We start from the raw sequence: 18,632 nt of genomic DNA on the forward strand, positions 1-18,632 counted from the left end.
CAAAACACCTGGCCAAGCCCAGCCTAATTTCACTCAGCATGTTGTCACAGCAGTCCCAGATCTCCACTTTCCTCCCAGGCCATTGGCTCATTGGCTGGGCATGGGCCTCAAAACTTATTTAGCAGGCTGCCTATGTCCAGGCTCCATGTCTACACGTAGCCTGTGGCATTACCTGTGTAGTGGTAGCGTTGCAGCCAGTCTGTTGATACAGCGCAGCATAGCCCTGCTGCAGTCAGTCTTTTATGGTACAGTGCAGCATAGCCCTGCTGCAGCCGCTGAACTGTAGCAGCTCACGCTGGCCCGTGAGCTCAAAGCTCTTGACGTGGCAGTTGCACAGGTCGTAGATGGAGGTCTGGCGCTATGTCACTAGGGCCCCACCAGGGTATCTATGCAGGGAGCAGCCGTTTCAGTCCAGCACTCTCACCAGCCCCAGGGGGGTCTGAGGGGACGTCCAGAAGCCCCAGAAGGCAATGAGGCCCATGCTTCTGGTCAGCAGCTCGTTGGTCTCGGGGCAGAAGTGCATGCAGACTCCAGAAGCAGGGCAGGTGGCGCGGTGAAACACGGTCATCTCCTGGGGGGGTGTCAGTGAAGACACACAGAGACAGATCACTGCAGGCCCCCACCAGAATACGCTGGGTCGGCACAAACACCAGGTGCTCTACCCGGTACATCAGCTGGCCCTACCCATAGTCTCAGCAGGTGACTCACTTTATGTCTGAGCAGTGGTGGAAAAAGTACCCAATTGTCATACTTGAGTAAATGTACAGAACTTTATTTAAAATGACTCAAGTAAAAGTGAGTCACCCAGTAAAATACTACTTGAGTAAAAGTATTTGGTTTTAAAAGTAAGTATAATTGCTAAAATATCAAAAGTAAAAGTATAAATCATTTCAAATTCCTTATATTAAGCAAATCATATGGCACCATTTCATTTATGGATAGCCAGGGGCACCCTCCAACTCTCAGACACCATTTATTAACGAAGAATGTGTGTTTAGTGAGTCTGCCAGATCAGAGGCAGTAGGGATGACCAGGGATGTTCTTTTGATCAGTGTGTGAATTGGACCATTTTCCTGTCCTGCTAAGCATTCAAAATGTAACGAGTACTTTTGGGTGTCAGGGAAAATGTATGTAAAAAGTACATTCTTTTCTTTAGGAATGTAGTGAAGTAAAAGTTGTCAGAAATATAAATAGTAAAGTACAGATACCCCCCCAAAACAACTTAAATAGTACTTTAAAGTATTTTTACTTAAATACACCATTGCCTGAGCAGGGTGTGTCCCCACATAGGTCCCACCACTGTGCCACCTCACCCAGAGAAAGTTGTGAGGCAATGTAGGTAGTTAGGGGCACAGGTGTACTTGGAGATGCATCCAAGTACAGTGGAGCTTCTTGCTCCTCATCTTTAGATTAACCTACAAAATAGGACTGAGATTCCTGACTCTCTGCTCTTTCTCCTTTAGAATTCAAATAGAATGGATGGTTTAAAACAAAATCGGAAATATGTCCTCAAATATATTTATATATACAATCCTTAGTTGCTACATCCATTTTTGGACTTAAAAATGAATGACATACTGAACAAAAATATAAAAGCAACATGTAAAGTGTTGCATTTAAGATCCTAGAAATATTTCAGACGCAAAAAAACCTTAGTTCACTAAAAGTTTTTGCATTCATTTGTTTACATCCCTGTTAGTGAGCATTCTCCTTTTCCAAGATAATCCATCCACCTGACAGGTGCCGCATATCAAGAAGCTGATTAAACAGCATGATCATTACACAGGTGCACTTTGTGCTGGGGACAATAAAAGACCACTCTAAAATGTGCAGTTTTGTCACACAGCACAATGACACAGATGTATCAAGTTTTGAGGGAGCGTGCAATTGGCATGCTGACTGCAGGAATGTCCATCAGAGATGTTGCCAGAGAACTGAATGTTCATTTCTCTACCATAAGCCGCCTCCAATGTCGTTTTAGAGAATTTTGCAGTACATCCAACCGTCCACACAAACGCAGACCTTGTGTAACCACGCCAGCCCAGGACCTCCACATCCGGCTTCTTCACCTGCGGAATCGTATGAGACCCGCCACCCGGACAGCTGGTGAAGCTGAGGAGTATTTCTGTCTGTAATAAAGCCCTTTTGTAGGGAAAACTCATTCTGAATGGCTGGGCCTGGCTCCCAAGTGAGTAGGTCTATGCCCTCCCAGGCCCACCTATGGCTGCACCCCTGCCCAGTCATGTGAAATCCATAGCTTTGGGCCTAATGAATTTATGTCAATTGACTAATTTCCTTATATGAACTGTAACTTAGTAAAATCATTGCATGTTGCATTTACATTTTTTTTGTTCAGTATATTTACCCACTGATTCTTGAAGAATATCACTTATAAATGCCTCATAAGCATAGTCAAACTCATACCCCATCAGAACCCAAAATGTAAGCTTGTTTTACTCTGTAAACAATGTAACTGTAAACAAACACTTTATAGCCTCAAAACATTGTTAAAACTATCATTTTCATATCATGAATGGTCAGTCCGTATCCATAGCTCTGTCTATGAATTTGAGAGTGGTCACATTTCTCCAGGCCCATCCCATAGCTTTTTACCAAAATAGAGGTTGGGTGACCGCTTTGTTATTGTTTCAGCTAAGGACTCTAGCTTTAAGCTTTAAACTTTTTACCTGTATGGTTTGTTTCAGTTGTGATATAAAGGTCTTCCAGTCTGGTATAATTATTTTAATTGATCCCATCAGAGGAGGCTGGTGGGAGGAGCTATAGGAGGACGGGCTCATTCTAATGCTGGAATGGAATATATGGAACGGAGTCAAATGGGGTTTCTAGATGTTTGAATCCTTGCCATTTATTCCATTCCAGCCATTACAATCAGCCCGTCCTCCTATAGCGCATTCCCACCAGCCTCCTCTGCATCCCATATTTACTCTAATTTGAGCTCTCCTACGCATATCCTAAGCGACTAGTCACATGCTTTCCCATACAAAATTATGCTTTATCCACGTTCCTTTTCATGAATTGATACATTTTATCGCGTCATGATGGTCATACAGAATCATTGCGACAAAGAATGTGTAATTGGAATGCTATTGTTGAGGGTTTGATAGCATAGACAATGGATAGGTTTTGTGGATTAGTGAAGTAAACTTTATTGGAAGAGAGGAAGAAAATGAATGGACATTGCAAATTTAGAAAATTAAAACAACAGACAGATCTGTTTAATAGCTCTGCGCCAACAATCTTGTTTTTAAATAAATGGACTTCAAAGAATTTGATGCTACTATATGAATTTTAATTTTAATTTTACAATGACGGCCTACCCCAGCCAAACCCTCCCTTAACCCGGACGACACTGGACCAATTGTGCGCTGTCCTATGGGACTCCCGATTACGGCCGGTTGTGATATAGCCCGGGATTGAACCAAGGTCTGTAGTGACGCCTCTAGCACTGAGATGCAGTGCCTTAGACCGCTGCACCACTCGGGAGCCCACTCGGGAATGAATACATGGTTTACTCAGCAAATATTTAGAGCCAAAATAGCATGTCATGAAATGTGTGACACGCGCTCACTCACGCACACACACACTCGCACGCACACACTCGCGCACACACTCTCACACACACACACTCACAAACACAAACACACACACAGAGCACTGTGAGCCCATTGAGGATATGTGAACTAGCTCATTGACACTGGGGAGAGGTAAGTATTCCGTTTTTCCTCTACAAGTTATACCCTGATTTCTTTGGAATGTATTTTAGCATGTGCAGGTGAGGGCTGACAAATTGTCTGTTGTATTTTGTTGCCTTGCATTCAACCGCAGATCATCAGTGGTGACAGATTACATAGTCTATGTACTTGACAATAGGGACAGATCACATAGTCTATGTACTTGACAAAAGGGACAGATCACATAGTCTATGTACTTGACAAAAGGGACAGATCACATAGTCTATGTACTTGACAATAGGGACAGATCACATAGTCTATGTACTTGACAATAGGGACAGATCACATACTCTATGTACTTGACGAAAGGGACTGATTACATAGTATATGTACTTCACAAAAGCTATTCTGCTGTTTTGTGAGTGGTCATGATTGAGGGATGCTTTGGGGAATTTTGCTGATAGTCTTGACCACCTGCTATTTGTTATGTGCTGCCATCAGGCCTGTGGGCACTAACCTGTGGGGGTTAGTCAATACACTTTTGCAACAATAAGTTTTACAACCTGTTCTCTAAAAATGACCAGAAGAATGGTCATTGATTTGGTTGATACATGCTTTGTGGTTGGAATGTTAAAATGAACTGGAAAATAATGGAGTGATAATAATGCAAAATACAATGTTTTGCAGAAAAAAGCAATTGGTGACATTGTATGAACAAATTCCTTAAACATTGATTTGTTCAATCTGTGCTATTCAGTGCAATCCAGAGCTGTGAATCCAAGTGCAGTACAATGCAGCTTGGTGTGAACAAAGGGAGCACTGACTACACTCACATGAACAATCAGCCCTTTATTCCTCAGGCCCAGAGCATATAGCCGTGCCTTTTCTAGGGTGGCTCTGGACAGCCCCTCCTCTCATATAGCAAATGAGACGGGTATATGAGACTCCTAAAGACAGTACAAGGTCAGGGCTGAACAAGGGTGCTTCGTACTGGCACACACACACATTGTTACCGGTTATAATGTACATGCAGGTTTTACATTTTACCGTTGACTTTTGCTTATGTATTTCTCTTTCCCTCACTCTGTTTTACACTTTCAACCCAGTCTGGTCGTACATTCCCCCATAGGTGCTGTGGAACATACCAACCATTACCTCTGTCAAACCCTCACTCTTTCTCAGTTGGAGGTGCTGTACTACCCCCACCCCCACCCAGCAGTGACTCTCTCTCCATGATGGCCTCCTATAGCCCTACCCACAATGGCTGGTTTGGTGAGAGGGGGGTTCACCAGGGGATTGGGCTGGACATCCTCTTCAGTGACAGAGACTTTGACACATCTAATCTGTACTCCCAAAATGACACTCAACAACTTCAGGAGGCCAAGTCCCATTATGCCTGTCCCAGGGCCCCCCAGAGGTCCCTGCATGGCTGGGGCACATACAGCCCCCCTCCACAGAGACCCAGCACTGGGAGCAGAGCGGGGACCAACCAGTGCCAGGGCTACCACGCCCATACCCTGCCCCTGCCCTTGCCCCACAGAGCACTGCCTGTCTTCAGACCCTGGTGAGTAACAGACAGGGGGAGTGAGGGTGGGAAGGGAGGGAGCGAGGAAAGGGACACATCGGTGGGAGACAGGCGTAGTGAGACAGAGATTTATAGATTTATATGTATAGATTTATATGTGTGCGGATTCCGGGTCAGCTGAGAGCCGCAGGGTCCCAGGGAGGGGAGGATTAGGGGAAATGTGAGACTCACCCTCCCCTCCACCATCACCATGTGACACATAACTTATAAAAACACACTGGGTGGGGCATCGTGCAGAAATAAATTATTGGATTAATGCTTGGGTAAGTCTCAATGCTGTTGAAATTTGATTAGAAAATGTCTATGCATGCCATGTGTGAGTTTGCACGTCTGCACTGTGTGTGCATTTATTTGGTGTGTGTCTGTCTGCTGTGTGTTTGTTTGTTTGGTGTGTTTTTGTATGTGCTGCTGTGTGTGTCTGTACTGTACCCGTGGATATGGTATGTGTGTGTTTGTTTTGCCTTCAGTGTCTACAGCAGCCCTCAGGGATATAACACTACCACAGTGGACAAACCTCGCATGCTTAGAGCCACTATTACATCCAGCCCCTCGGATTCCAACCACCCTGTCCAGCACCAGAGCCAGCAACCCAGACCAAACCAGCAGCAGGTCATCAAGCAGCAGCACCAGAGCCAGCAACCCAGACCAAACCAGCAGCAGGTCATCAAGCAGCAGCACCAGAGCCAGCAACCCAGACCAAACCAGCAGCAGGTCATCAAGCAGCAGCACCAGAGCCAGCAACCCAGACCAAACCAGCAGCAGGTCATCAAGCAGCAGCACCAGCCAAGTCTCAGTCAAAAGCCTGTCTACCAGCCAAGCCTCAGTCCCACTCCAATCTATAGGAGACTCACAACCTGGCAGCACAAGGACAACACCAATACAGACAACACCATCAAGACTAACAGCCCTCACAGTAACAGAATCAAGAGGTGAGTGTTTGTGTAAGTTTGAGCATGAGGAGAGAGTTATTCTATATTAATGCAGTTGTTGTATAGTGCCTGTACCAAGTACTTCATTAATGTGTAATTCATTGATTTAGAATAATTCTAGTTCTGTAATATTTAGAGAAAAGGGTCTTTGAGATCTGAGTTGACAGGAGTATTTCTATTGAGTTGATCCAGACAGGATTTGCAGTGTGTTGAGAGTGATTACTGAGTAACTGTACGGTACCACTCTGTAATCAGACAGGTGGACATGACGTCCCAGAACGTGTTTGGTCAGCCGCGTGTCCTGGCCTCTCTGCGCGGCCTGCCCTCTCCACGACAGACCCACAAGACAACTAACCTAGAGGAGGAACTGAGGAGGCTCATCTTACTGGACACAGAGGACTCAGGGAGGGATGCAGTGAGTTAGGCACACATCGGCTGCGTTTACACAGGCTGTCCAATTCTGATATTTCTTCCACTAATTGGTCTTTTGACCAATCACGTCAGATCTTTTCACAGCAAAAAAAAATTCTGAGCTGACCTGATTGGTCAAAAGACCAATTAGTGAAAAAGATCAGAATTGGGCTGCCTGTGTAAAGGCAGCCATCTAGAAACATCATAGATGCACAAGTGAGGCGATAGAAAAATAAATGTAGCCAATTCTACACCACAGGTTTAGTTAAACAAGAGCATTGGGAGCTCTGCCTCCAATAAAGATGTCAACAGGTTTTATTTTCTCCTCCACCATTAGTCAAAACCACAGACTTCTCTTTAAAACCTAGTTAAAGGACAAGCACCACACAATGAAATATACAAACAAAAACAGGTTCTGGACTGGTGCAGGGTCGAGGGAGAACTACCTAAACATTAATTCATATTCAAATCAAGAATAATCAAATATATTTTCTCAACGTAGTCAGACAGTAAAAACTAACAACAAGCCACATGACAAGTCACCCTCTTACCTGCACCTTCCCTGGTGGATGCACCTCAAACAAAAAGAGACAGTATTTAAAGAAATAGAAATTACTTTATTTTTCCAGAAGGAACTTCAGTTGTGGCAAGTTGGAAAAGATAAAGATATACTGTATAGTAAACATATTAACAGCAACATTCACATACAAATGCTTACAAAGTATATACACACACACGCCTTCGGAAAGTATTCAGACCCCTTGACTTTTTCCACATTTTATTACGTTACAGCCTTATTCTAAAATTGATTTCAATAGTTTTTTCCCCCTCATCAATCTACACACAATACCCCATAATGACAAAGCAAAAACAGGTTTAGAAATGTTTGCCAATTCATTAAAAATAAAATACTTAAATATCACATTAACGTAAGTTTTCAGACACTTTACTCAGTACTTTGTTGAAGCACCTTTGGCAGTGATTACTGCCTCAAGTCTTCTTTGGTATGACGCTACAAGCTTGGCACAATCATGTCTCTGAGCTCTACGGACAATGCTTGGTTTTTGCTCTGACATGCACTGTCAACTGTGGAACCTTATATAGACAGGTGTGTGCGTTTCCAAATCATGTCCAATATATTGAATTTACCACAGGTGGACTCCAATCAAGTTGTAGAAACATGTCAAGGATGATCAATAGAAACAGGATGCACCTGAGCTCAATTTCGAGTCACATAGCAAAGGGTCTGAATACTTATGTAAATAAGGTATTTCTTCTTTTTATTTGTTTAAATTAGCAAAAATGTATAAAAACCAGTTTTCACTTTGTCATTCTATTGGTATTGTGTATAGATTGATGAGGAAAAATGTAATTTAATACATTTTAGAATAAGGCTGTAACGTAACAAATTGTGGAAAAAGTCAAAGTGTCTGAATACTTTCCGAACGCACCGTGTATGTGTATAATTATATATATATATATATATATATATATATATATATATATATATATATATATATATATATATATATATATATACAAGATAAATGTAAGTCACAAGAATCTATTTTAATTTATGAGCTGTGCTGATGATGGTACAAAACCTTTAGTGGCTCTTGCTTTTTGGAGGTGAAGACCTGAGTCTGTACCCTCAGTCAGCCAATGAAATTACAGGATCAATCATTCAATTAGACGTTTTTTTCTCAAAGCAAGGTAGGGTGCGCAAGAAAATAGAGGCTCATTGTCAGACCTGTGACACACAGATGTTGAATATTCTAACGTACTCATATTCAATATGAGTACTAACCTTAAAGTTACAGAGTATGTCCATATACTCATTTAACTGACCACAGCTCTGTCCCCTAGTCCTGCCGTCATAGCCTCTCTACAGAGATCAGCCTCGGCAGTGGTCCCCTGGACTTCAGTCTGGCATGTTCCCCAGTCTCTGACTGCACAGAGTTGGAGGGGCTAGAGGACCTGTCTGCCTCTGAGCTGTCCCTAACAGAGGGCTGGGACCCTGGGCACATCCCCTTACTGGACCCTGCCTGGAGCCTGGAGTGGAGCAAACTTGTCAACGCTGCCAAGGCCTATGAAGGTAGGAGACTGTGTGTGCAAGAAGCACGTCTATGTGCCTGAGTTTGCCTATGAATGTTTGTGAGGAGCATGGCATTTTAGACCGAATTATAATATGCAATGATTTTTTGTGATATCAGTGTATGTTGTGTTAATTTTTTTATGCTTGTAGCAAAGAGGACAGTGGAGCCCATTCCTCCCAACAAGTCCAAGAAGCATGGATCAGAGGGTGGACCTGCTGCTTGCCCACCTAATCACTACCCTCCTCAGGGCTACAATGCCCAGCCCACATTAAGAAGGTACAGTACACTCTCTCTCTCTCTCTCTCTCTCTCTCTCTCTCTCTCTCTCTCTCTACGGTCCCATTCCCTTTACTGGACAAACACTCATAATAGCTGTACTCCGACTTAATGACCCTAAGTCCTGTAAGATATTCATTCTCAAACAGACATGGATAAGTTTGGAGTGTGCCATTTATAGAGTTATGCATTTTAATTCAGCTTCAGCACATTTGTTTTTTCCCTCGTGAAGTTTGTGTTGAAGTTATTCTTTATTAACAAGATGTTTTGCTTCTCTACAGTGAAGTGCCCAGTGATCTGTCTAGACTTCACCACCTGGAAGCGCTGCTGAGACACTTGGAGAGCAACCTGGAGAAGGTGCGACACTTCCGCCTCAGATACACAACCCCCATCTCTCATAATTAAATCAATTTCAACCACTTCACCATCTCTTTTTAAATAACCCCATGACCTCTCTCTCTGTGACGGTCAGGAAAGGGAGGATAAAGTAGCCCTGATGGAGGAAGTGACGATTCTGAGAGAGACCAACCAGCGCCTGTGGGAGGAGTCTCTTTCATCCAACGAACAGCTCCGTAAACTCAGCCTGTTGTTCAACATGGCCCCAGGAATGATGCCTAGAGAGAGAGAATGACCAGTGACACTAAGAGGAGAGAGAGAGATGATTTGAAAAGAGGAGTAGGGGAAAAAATGGTTTCAACAAAGATAGTACCTTGAAACAGGGTTTTCAAATGTAAATTGTCTTCAAAATGTGATCAGAGAAAGAGGACAGATCACGGCGAGTTACCAGAGTTTGCTTGTAGAGGTTACTTATGCTGGGACAGTGACATGTACAAGCTGGCTAAATGCTTGAGTTGTTAGCCAGTTCAGCTTTACACAGTTGGTACGTTTTAACTCCATGACATTGGAATATTTCAGTTGTGTAATCCTCACATCCTCTCGCCTCTCCTGCTTGTCAAAACCTATTGGATGAGAAAACCAGAGGTCCTCTGACCTTCTCCACCAATGGGTACAATAAAATATTTAAGAAGGCACTGCTGAGATTTGAACTCAGGATCTCTTGTTTACTAGACAGGTACTTTAACCAACTAAGCCATAGCACCCATAGCTGTAATTTCTATTGCGGGTATGAAAACCCACAACTATTTTGAATCAACCCAGTCATGTTCATTTAACCCATAACTCTGTCTAGCAAAATTACATGTAAAAAAAACAGATGTAATTTCCTAATATTGGAATCGATACAGACACCGTAAATTGACTAGCAAAAGGGTTTCTTAAACTATGGTTTGGGAACAAAAGTGGGCCCTGAGCATGTGAGAGTTGGGTCGTGAGTTATGAGTAAACATTTAGAATCATACACTATTTCTTCTTCATTTGGGTTGTTCGAGGACAGTACATTTCCCATTTAGGTCTTGATTTTAAAAACCATAAGAACATTTGAAATAGCAGATGAATCAGTTTGTGTAAGTCATTAAGCTACAATGAGCTGGGGGACTTCATCAAATGGCAGAGTTGTTGAGTTTCTTAGTTTACACAGTAAATTTAAACTCATTCAAAGTAAGGGCATTTCGCCATGACCGGGATTTGAACCAGGATTTCCGAGGCCACAACGCAGAGTACTGACCACTATAAGATCACGGCGAGCTACAAGAGTTTGCTTGGAGGGGATATTTATGCTGGGACAGTGACGTGTACAAGCTGGCTAAATGCTTGAGTTGTTTGCCAGTTCAACTTTACACAGTTGGTACGTTTTAACTCTTTCAAAAAGTGCCCTTTATCTCAATCGCATATTCCTCACATCCTCTCCCCTCTCGCCCTGCCTACTTCTCTAAACCCATTGGATGAGAAAACCAGAGATCCCTCCCCTCTGACCTTCTCCACCAATGGGTAAAAAGAAATGCAGGAAAAGGCACTGCTGCGATTTGAACTCCGGATCTCCAGTTTACTAGACCAGCTAAACCACAGCCCCACGCGGCGGAGATAGACGTCATTTCTATCGCGGGTATGAAAATCTGTCTAATTCATTCATTTAACCCATATCTCTGTCTAGCGACATAACATGTCACAAAACAGATGTCATTTCCTAGTATTGGAATCGATACGACACCTTGAATTGACTAGCTACAGGGTTTCTTAATAAACTATGGTTTGGTACCCAAAGTGGGCCCCGAGCATAAGAGGTGGGTCGCAAGTTATGAATAAACATTTATAATCACACACTATTTCTTCTCAATTTGGGTCATTCGAGGACAGTACATTTGTCATTTGGGTCTCGAGTTTAGAAATCTTAAGAACCCCTTGGCTAGAGACATGCTGCTCTGTACCTTGATAGATTGCCTGTTCACATTATTTCTCGTTTAATAAATTCTGCTATGAAAAAGGCTAAGTAATAACTACCTGATTGTATTACCAGCGCTTTGAATATACTGAAACCTGAGATTCCCAAAGTCAAGCGATAATGACTTCTAAACGACTCCCATGTAGTTTGAGGGCACAGTGGTCTTGACTTTAGATGAAAAACTGAGCTGTGCAATGTGACTTTTAGTGTTGTTTTGTTTAAAGAATGATTGTTATATTTATAATAATGTAAAATACCATATTGTATGGTATCTAAAATAAATGTTCACTCGTTTTATTTGTCTCAAATAACTCATCAAAGTAGTAACAATTTAATAACTTCAATTTACAGAACATCTTAACATATTTTGACACCACACATAGAAACACTTCAGCAAACTTCCAATTGACAATTTGAATAACTCAATACAATGGTAAGACTTCAGTTCTTACCTGCCTTGTAAAAAATGTATTTACACAATGTGTAATAGAGAAACACATAGACATTCCACACATATTAATAAATGCAGTGTGTATAAATAGGTAATAAATAAAATGGTCAGTCCATGGGGCAAGTGATTTATGTGCTGCATACTGTGTAGCCTGGAATTTCTTTGGCCCTTATGATCATAAATATAGACTGATTGATGAAATAAACTTCAGGATGACATGACTAGTAAAACACTGCCTTGGCATTAGAACCCACAGGAAGACATCACTTAATGTAAATACAAAACTTCCTACTAAAATGGTTCTCAGTGATATCTGTAAAACCACGTTTGAACATGTTGTATAAATAACTTTAACATGAGGCAGAAAACTAAAAGTAACAGTTAAATGTGATGTGCTAGACCAGGGGTTCCCAAACCTTTTCACTCAGGCCCCCCTTCCAGCACAGCTTCTTTTTTTGCAATTCTATACATTTTGTCAGGGGTGCAAAGAAAATGTTGCAGTTTTTAAGCAAATTATCTTGCACTTCTATACATTTTGCCATGTATTGGAGTGACCAAAAAATTACAACAATATCTATGGGCTAAAAAACCTAAATAAAAAAACGTTAGCTGACATGGGCTAGTTGTTCTGGACATCTGACAAGGTATAAATAGCTCTATAAGGTATGCAATGACTGACATGACAAGAGGAACTGATGATCCACTACCTAATTTCAGTACCTAATTCTACTATTACAACTTCAAGAGTGAGTTTAAAGTTGGACTGACTTCCTTTAAAACATTTATAATTTGGGAACCACTGTGCTAGACAAAGAGATTAAGTGTCTGCGTTTGAGAATATAATTTAAACTCCAAAGAACTTCATAATTAACTCATACGGTAAGTGTTTCTTAAATAAACAATCTTGTTGATTTGAATATGGACAGATACAGCATAAATATGGACATCCAATGCTAGATGCATATGGTCAGTGAAGGGTCAGTGTGTGTGGAGGTAGCTACTCTAGGGGCCTCCTCTGGTTGCAGCACACAGGTCTCTCTGGGCCAGCAGCATGTGGAGGGGGCTGGGTACACAGTCCTCTTCCTCTCCGCCTCCCTCCACCAACTCACTCCTCACGTTACGGTTCTGCTGGCGGCTGAAGTGACGAGCCTTCAGACTGAGAGACATTACACAAGCTCCTCTGTAAAACTGAGAAATTCTAATTGTAAGTAAAGAGACAGACACAATAAGAAAGTTACTGACCAGTAGACATGCCTCTCCTGCTTGGGCATGACGTGCCACAGGCTGGCCAGCTCCTTGGTGACCACGGTAGACGGGGTGCCAGGGTGGGTACTGTTCAAAGACATGGCAGCCATCTTAGTTACAGACACACAGAGGTACAGTACATCAAGCTGAAACACAGGGTTCTGGGGTTAAAGGTCAGGAGTCACTCACCGGAGGTAGGTCTTCCTGTTGATGCGGCAGAACATTATGAAGCCGTTGACACACTTCTTCTTCAGGTTAAGAGGGGTGCGAGGGGGACCCTTGGTGGAGGCATTGGCTCTGCGGTGCCGTCCTGTGCTACTGGTCTTTGACTTCAGAGGGACTTGCTGTTGCTTGGGGGTCCAGGTGACGTCCCCTTCCTCCCCCTCACTCAGGGAGGACCGCCACCCTCCTCTGCCATGCCTGACTTCAGCTTCACCCTCCGACAGCTAGGGGGAATAGTGGCTTTATCATTAAGCTGAACATACCCATTTCCTTAATTGTTTTGCATGATACACCGACACTTATGGATAGTAGAACATGAAAAACAGTTCAGTAGTAGAATTTTTGTTACTTTCGGTACTGCTGTCAAATGTGTCTCACGGATTAAGCCTGTCTACTAGCACAGCCAACCCCTTATTATAGCGCGCACTGTACCTGATCCACCTACTCACTGCTAGCCTCCACTGAGAGTCTGGGCTGCATCATGTTAGCTCCACCTACTCACTACTAGCCTGCACTGAGAGTCTGGGCTGCATCATGTTAGCTCCACCTACTCACTGCTAGCCTGCACTGGGAGTCTGGGCTGCATCATGTTAGCTCCACCTACTCACTGCTAGCCTCCACTGGGAGTCTGGGCTGCATCATGTTAGCTCCACCTACTCACTGCTAGCCTGCACTGAGAGTCTGGGCTGCATCACGTTAGCTCCACCTACTCACTGCTAGCCTCCACTGGGAGTCTGGGCTGCATCATGTTAGCTCCACCTACTCACTGCTAGCCTCCACTGGGAGTCTGGGCTGCATCATGTTAGCTCCACCTACTCACTGCTAGCCTCCACTGGGAGTCTGGGCTGCATCATGTTAGCTCCACCTACTCACTGCTAGCCTACACTGGGAGTCTGGGCTGCATCATGTTAGCTCCACCTACTCACTGCTAGCCTCCACTGGGAGTCTGGGCTGCATCATGTTAGCTCCACCTACTCACTGCTAGCCTGCACTGAGAGTCTGGGCTGCATCATGTTAGCTCCACCTACTCACTGCTAGCCTACACTGGGAGTCTGGGCTGCATCATGTTAGCTCCACCTACTCACTGCTAGCCTGCACTGGGAGTCTGGGCTGCATCATGTTAGCTCCACCTACTCACTGCTAGCCTACACTGGGAGTCTGGGCTGCATCATGTTAGCTCCACCTACTCACTGCTAGCCTCCACTGGGAGTCTGGGCTGCATCATGTTAGCTCCACCTACTCACTGCTAGCCTGCACTGAGAGTCTGGGCTGCATCATGTTAGCTCCACCTACTCACTGCTAGCCTACACTGAGAGTCTGGGCTGCATCATGTTAGATCCACCTACTCACTGCTAGCCTGCACTGGGAGTCTGGGCTGCATCATGTTAGCTCCACCTACTCACTGCTAGCCTACACTGGGAGTCTGGGCTGCATCATGTTAGCTCCACCTACTCACTGCTAGCCTGCACTGAGAGTCTGGGCTGCATCATGTTAGCTCCACCTACTCACTGCTAGCCTGCACTGAGAGTCTGGGCTGCATCATGTTAGCTCCACCTACTCACTGCTAGCCTGCACTGGGAGTCTGGGCTGCATCATGTTAGCTCCACCTACTCACTGCTAGCCTGCACTGAGAGTCTGGGCTGCATCATGTTAGCTCCACCTACTCACTGCTAGCCTCCACTGGGAGTCTGGGCTGCATCATGTTAGCTCCACCTACTCACTGCTAGCCTGCACTGAGAGTCTGGGCTGCATCATGTTAGCTCCACCTACTCACTGCTAGCCTCCACTGGGAGTCTGGGCTGCATCATGTTAGCTCCACCTACTCACTGCTAGCCTGCACTGAGAGTCTGGGCTGCATCATGTTAGCTCCACCTACTCACTGCTAGCCTGCACTGAGAGTCTGGGCTGCATCACGTTAGCTCCGTTCGCAAAACAATGTCCATACAGGCAAGAACACTTTACAATGCAAGAGGATACCCGTAGCTTCCAGCTTTGTAGGCTAACTTTCCTTGCTAGCTGACAGCTAAAGGTAACACCAATTCATTACCCTTGTACTTTGTTTGTGATAATATAGAAACAGTAACGCAAAAGCTGATTGCCACCAAAAACATTCATTCACTTATTCGGTCTCTCTCACATCTCTCCCAAAGATGATCTATTGCCTCAGCAAACTGACTGTGCTCCAAACCTCTTGCCTTGTGAATGACGCCATTACTGGTTAAAGAGACAGCGCACATTTTTTTTTTTTTATAAAAGATGCTACTTCTATTCAAATGTTGTTGATCAGTACAATAAAATAAGTCCCAAATGGAAGGGAACCAAATTGTTTTTCATCTGTAGCCCTATGAAATCAGCCAAAACAAGCTCAATAACACAATGCATGCACACACTCCTATTGAATATGAATTCACCTGTATGGTGGATAGACCTAGGCTACATCCTGATTTACCCAGTTTATCAATAGAGATTTATAATTTATTGTGATATTGAACTCAAAAGATGCCCAACGATTGAACAGAGCAGTAGCTGAGTTTATCTGTCCGAATTAGGTGCCATTCTGTGACTGGCTAATATGCTTTCTTTTTTTTGTACTGTTCTATCGTTTTGGTATCGAGTATTGTGATACTAAACCTGGTATCAATATCGAACACAACACTAGTACCTAACATACTATACAGTCAACATTTGTGTTGTGAAAACATGATTCTATGAGGCTTACTGAGTCATTGGGGTCATGGCTGGGCAGGCAGGAGACTTTGGTGTGGGTTGTTTTAGGGGTGACCCAAACATCCTCGAATAGCACTGCAAAAAGATGAGTGTGTGTTGGCTGTTGGCTATGTTTCACTCTCTCTCTCTCTCGCACCAGGAACTGAAGACGTAAGTAGGAATGTATATGATTAATAGCTGGAGGAATCCTTCCAATCGAGTTACAATTAGGTTTTGCAGACTGCACTACTTGGTAGACTACACTTCAAATATACTTCAATGGCAGGCAGGGTCTCTTTTGTACCCAACAACATAAAGCAGCAATACCCTGGTCATTAAGATGATATTAAATCAGCTTAATATTGAGCGTGTGTTATTAAAAGGAGTGTTACCATGGAGCTCCTCCTGGCCCTCAGGCAACAGGCAGTGGCTGAGGCCCCGGGCAGGGGATGTGAGGAGGGAGGGGCTGAGGTTTAGACTGTCCCCAGTCCCAAACAGCGGCAGCAGGGGGAGCAGGGTAGGGCGTTGGGGCGTGGCAGCAGGGCTGTGGAAGGTCTCCCTTCGCCCTCGCATGGGTGGGATTACCCCAAGCATTTGGTCCTTCAGGAAATGTGATCCTGGCCTGGAAACACATACAGTTGAAGTCTGAAGTTTACATACACTTAGGTTGGAGTCATTAAAACTCATTTTCCAAACACTCCACAAATTTCTTGTTAACAAACTATAGTTTTGGAAAGTCGGTTAGTACATCTACTTTGTTCATGTCACAAGTAATTTTTCTAACAATTGTTTACAGACAGATTATTTCACTTATAATTCACTGTATCACAATTCCAGTGGGTCAGAAGTTTACATACACTAAGTTGACTGTGCCTTTAAACAGCTTAGAAAATTCCAGAAAATGATGTCAATGCTTTAGAAGATTCTGATAGGCTAATTGACATAATTTGAGTCAATTGGAGGTGTACCTGTGGATGTATTTCAAGGCCTACCTTCAAACTCAGTGCCTCTTTGCTTGACATCATGGGAAAATCAAAAGAAATCAGCCAAGACCTCAGAAAACAAATTGTAGACCTCCACAAGTCTGGTTCATCCTTGGGAGCAATTTCCAAATGCCTGAAGGTACCACGTTAATCTGTACAAACAATAGTACGCAAGTATAAACACCATGGGACCACGCAGCCGCCATACCGCTCAGGAAGGAGACGCATTCTGTCTCCTAGAGATGAACGTGCTTTGGTGCAAAAAGTGCAAATCAATCCCAGAACAACAGCACCTTGTGAAGATGCTGGAGGAAACAGTTACAAAAGTATCTATATCCACAGTAAAACGAGTCCTATATCGACATAACCTGAAAGGCCACTCAGCAAGGAAGAAGCCACTGCCATAAAAAAGCCAGACTACGGTTTGCAACTGCACATGGGGACAAAGATCGAACTTTTTTGGAGAAATGTCCTCTGGTCTGATGAAACAAAATAGAACTGTTTGACCATAATGACCATCGTTATGTTTGGAGGAAAAAGGGGGAGGCTTGCAAGCCGAAGAACACCATCCCAACAGTGAAGCACGGGGGTGGCAGCATCATGTTGTGGGGGTGCTTTGCTGCAGGAGGGACTGGTGCACTTCACAAAATAGATGGCATCATGAGGGAGGAAAATTATGTGGATATATTGAAGCAACATCTCAAGACATCAGTCAGGAAGTTAAAGCTTGGTCACAAATGGGTCTTCCAAATGGACAATGACCCCAAGCATACTTCTAAAGTTGTGGCAAAATGGCTTAAGGACAACAAAGTCAAGGTATTGAAGGGGCCATCACAAAGCCCTGACCTCAATCCTATAGAAAATTTGTGGGCAGAACTAAAAAAGTGTGTGCGAGCAAGGAGTCCTACAAACCTGACTCAGTTACACCAGCTCTGTCAGGAGGAATGGGCCAAAATTCACCCAACTTATTGTGGGAAGCTTGTGGAAGGCTACCCAAAACATTTGACCCAAGTTAAACAATTTAAAGGCAATGCTACCAAATGCTAACTGAGTGTATGTAAACTTCTGACCCACGAGGAATGTGATGAAAGAAATAAAAGCTGAAATAAATCATTCTCTCTACTATTATTCTGACATTTCACACTCTTAAAATAAAGTGGTGATCCTAACTGACCTAAGACAGGGAATTTTTACTAGGATTAAATGTCAGAAATTGTGAAAAACTGAGTTTAAATGTATTTGGCTAAGGTGTATGCAAACTTCCGACTTCAACTGTACATATGGGTTGAAAACACATTCACATGAATACTATACTAAGTTACACTAAAAAGGGCAGGCATGCGGCTACAGGGATGTAAACCCACCCAGTAATTGGAGTAGTTGGAGCGTCTAGGACCCCGCTCCCTGATGGGATGCTCTCGCTGCCTGTGCGGTCCTCACAGACAAAGCAGTGGCCTCTCTGTGTTGGGGATGGAGTCCACAGAGTCCCACTGCTCCCTGTGGGAGACCGAAAGACAGAGGCATTAACTCAGTAACATTTGTCCCAAACACACCTGTTATGTAGCTCCCTGAGAACACTGAGGGACCCTCCAGCCTAACTCACCCTCCAGAGGCGTGCTCAGGGGGAGCAGCTGATTTAGGCTGAAGCCTGAATCCAGGGAGCTCGGCTGGGAGTCGCTGTCATACACAGGCCACGCCC

General features: G+C 43.8%; 1 protein-coding gene, 1 long non-coding RNA gene and 1 other non-coding gene across 4 annotated transcripts; 1 reads left to right on the forward strand and 2 right to left on the reverse strand.

Moving 5' to 3' along the window:
- The first annotated feature begins 75 nt into the window (after positions 1 to 75).
- On the forward strand, positions 76 to 10,019 carry LOC106603339 (signal-induced proliferation-associated 1-like protein 3). 2 transcript variants are annotated; one of them, XM_082974574.1, is made up of 7 exons: positions 76 to 5,256; positions 5,745 to 6,206; positions 6,462 to 6,621; positions 8,484 to 8,712; positions 8,863 to 8,989; positions 9,270 to 9,345; positions 9,461 to 10,019. In XM_082974574.1, the coding sequence occupies exons 1-7, from the start codon at positions 4,925 to 4,927 to the stop codon at positions 9,617 to 9,619; spliced, it is 1,545 nt and encodes a 514-aa protein (XP_082830700.1). In that variant the 5' UTR covers positions 76 to 4,924; the 3' UTR covers positions 9,620 to 10,019. The 2 variants fall into 2 exon arrangements, with proteins under 2 accessions (XP_082830700.1, XP_014052372.3); XM_014196897.3 differs by lacking the exon at positions 76 to 5,256 and adding an exon at positions 5,273 to 5,540.
- Positions 10,015 to 10,088, reverse strand: trnat-agu (transfer RNA threonine (anticodon AGU)). Its single transcript has one exon. It is a non-coding gene; the product is annotated as a tRNA-Thr (tRNA).
- A 6,395-nt stretch (positions 10,089 to 16,483) lies between these two features.
- Positions 16,484 to 18,617, reverse strand: LOC145878653 (uncharacterized). Its single transcript, XR_014392159.1, has 3 exons — positions 18,537 to 18,617; positions 18,298 to 18,430; positions 16,484 to 16,572 (listed from the first exon to the last, which is right to left on the reverse strand). It is a non-coding gene; the product is annotated as an uncharacterized LOC145878653 (long non-coding RNA).
- Positions 18,618 to 18,632: the final 15 nt, after the last annotated feature.

Source organism: Salmo salar, chromosome 04, assembly GCF_965601325.2.
Source record: "Salmo salar chromosome 04, fSalSal1, whole genome shotgun sequence".
Taxonomy (NCBI): Eukaryota; Metazoa; Chordata; class Actinopteri; order Salmoniformes; family Salmonidae; genus Salmo; species Salmo salar.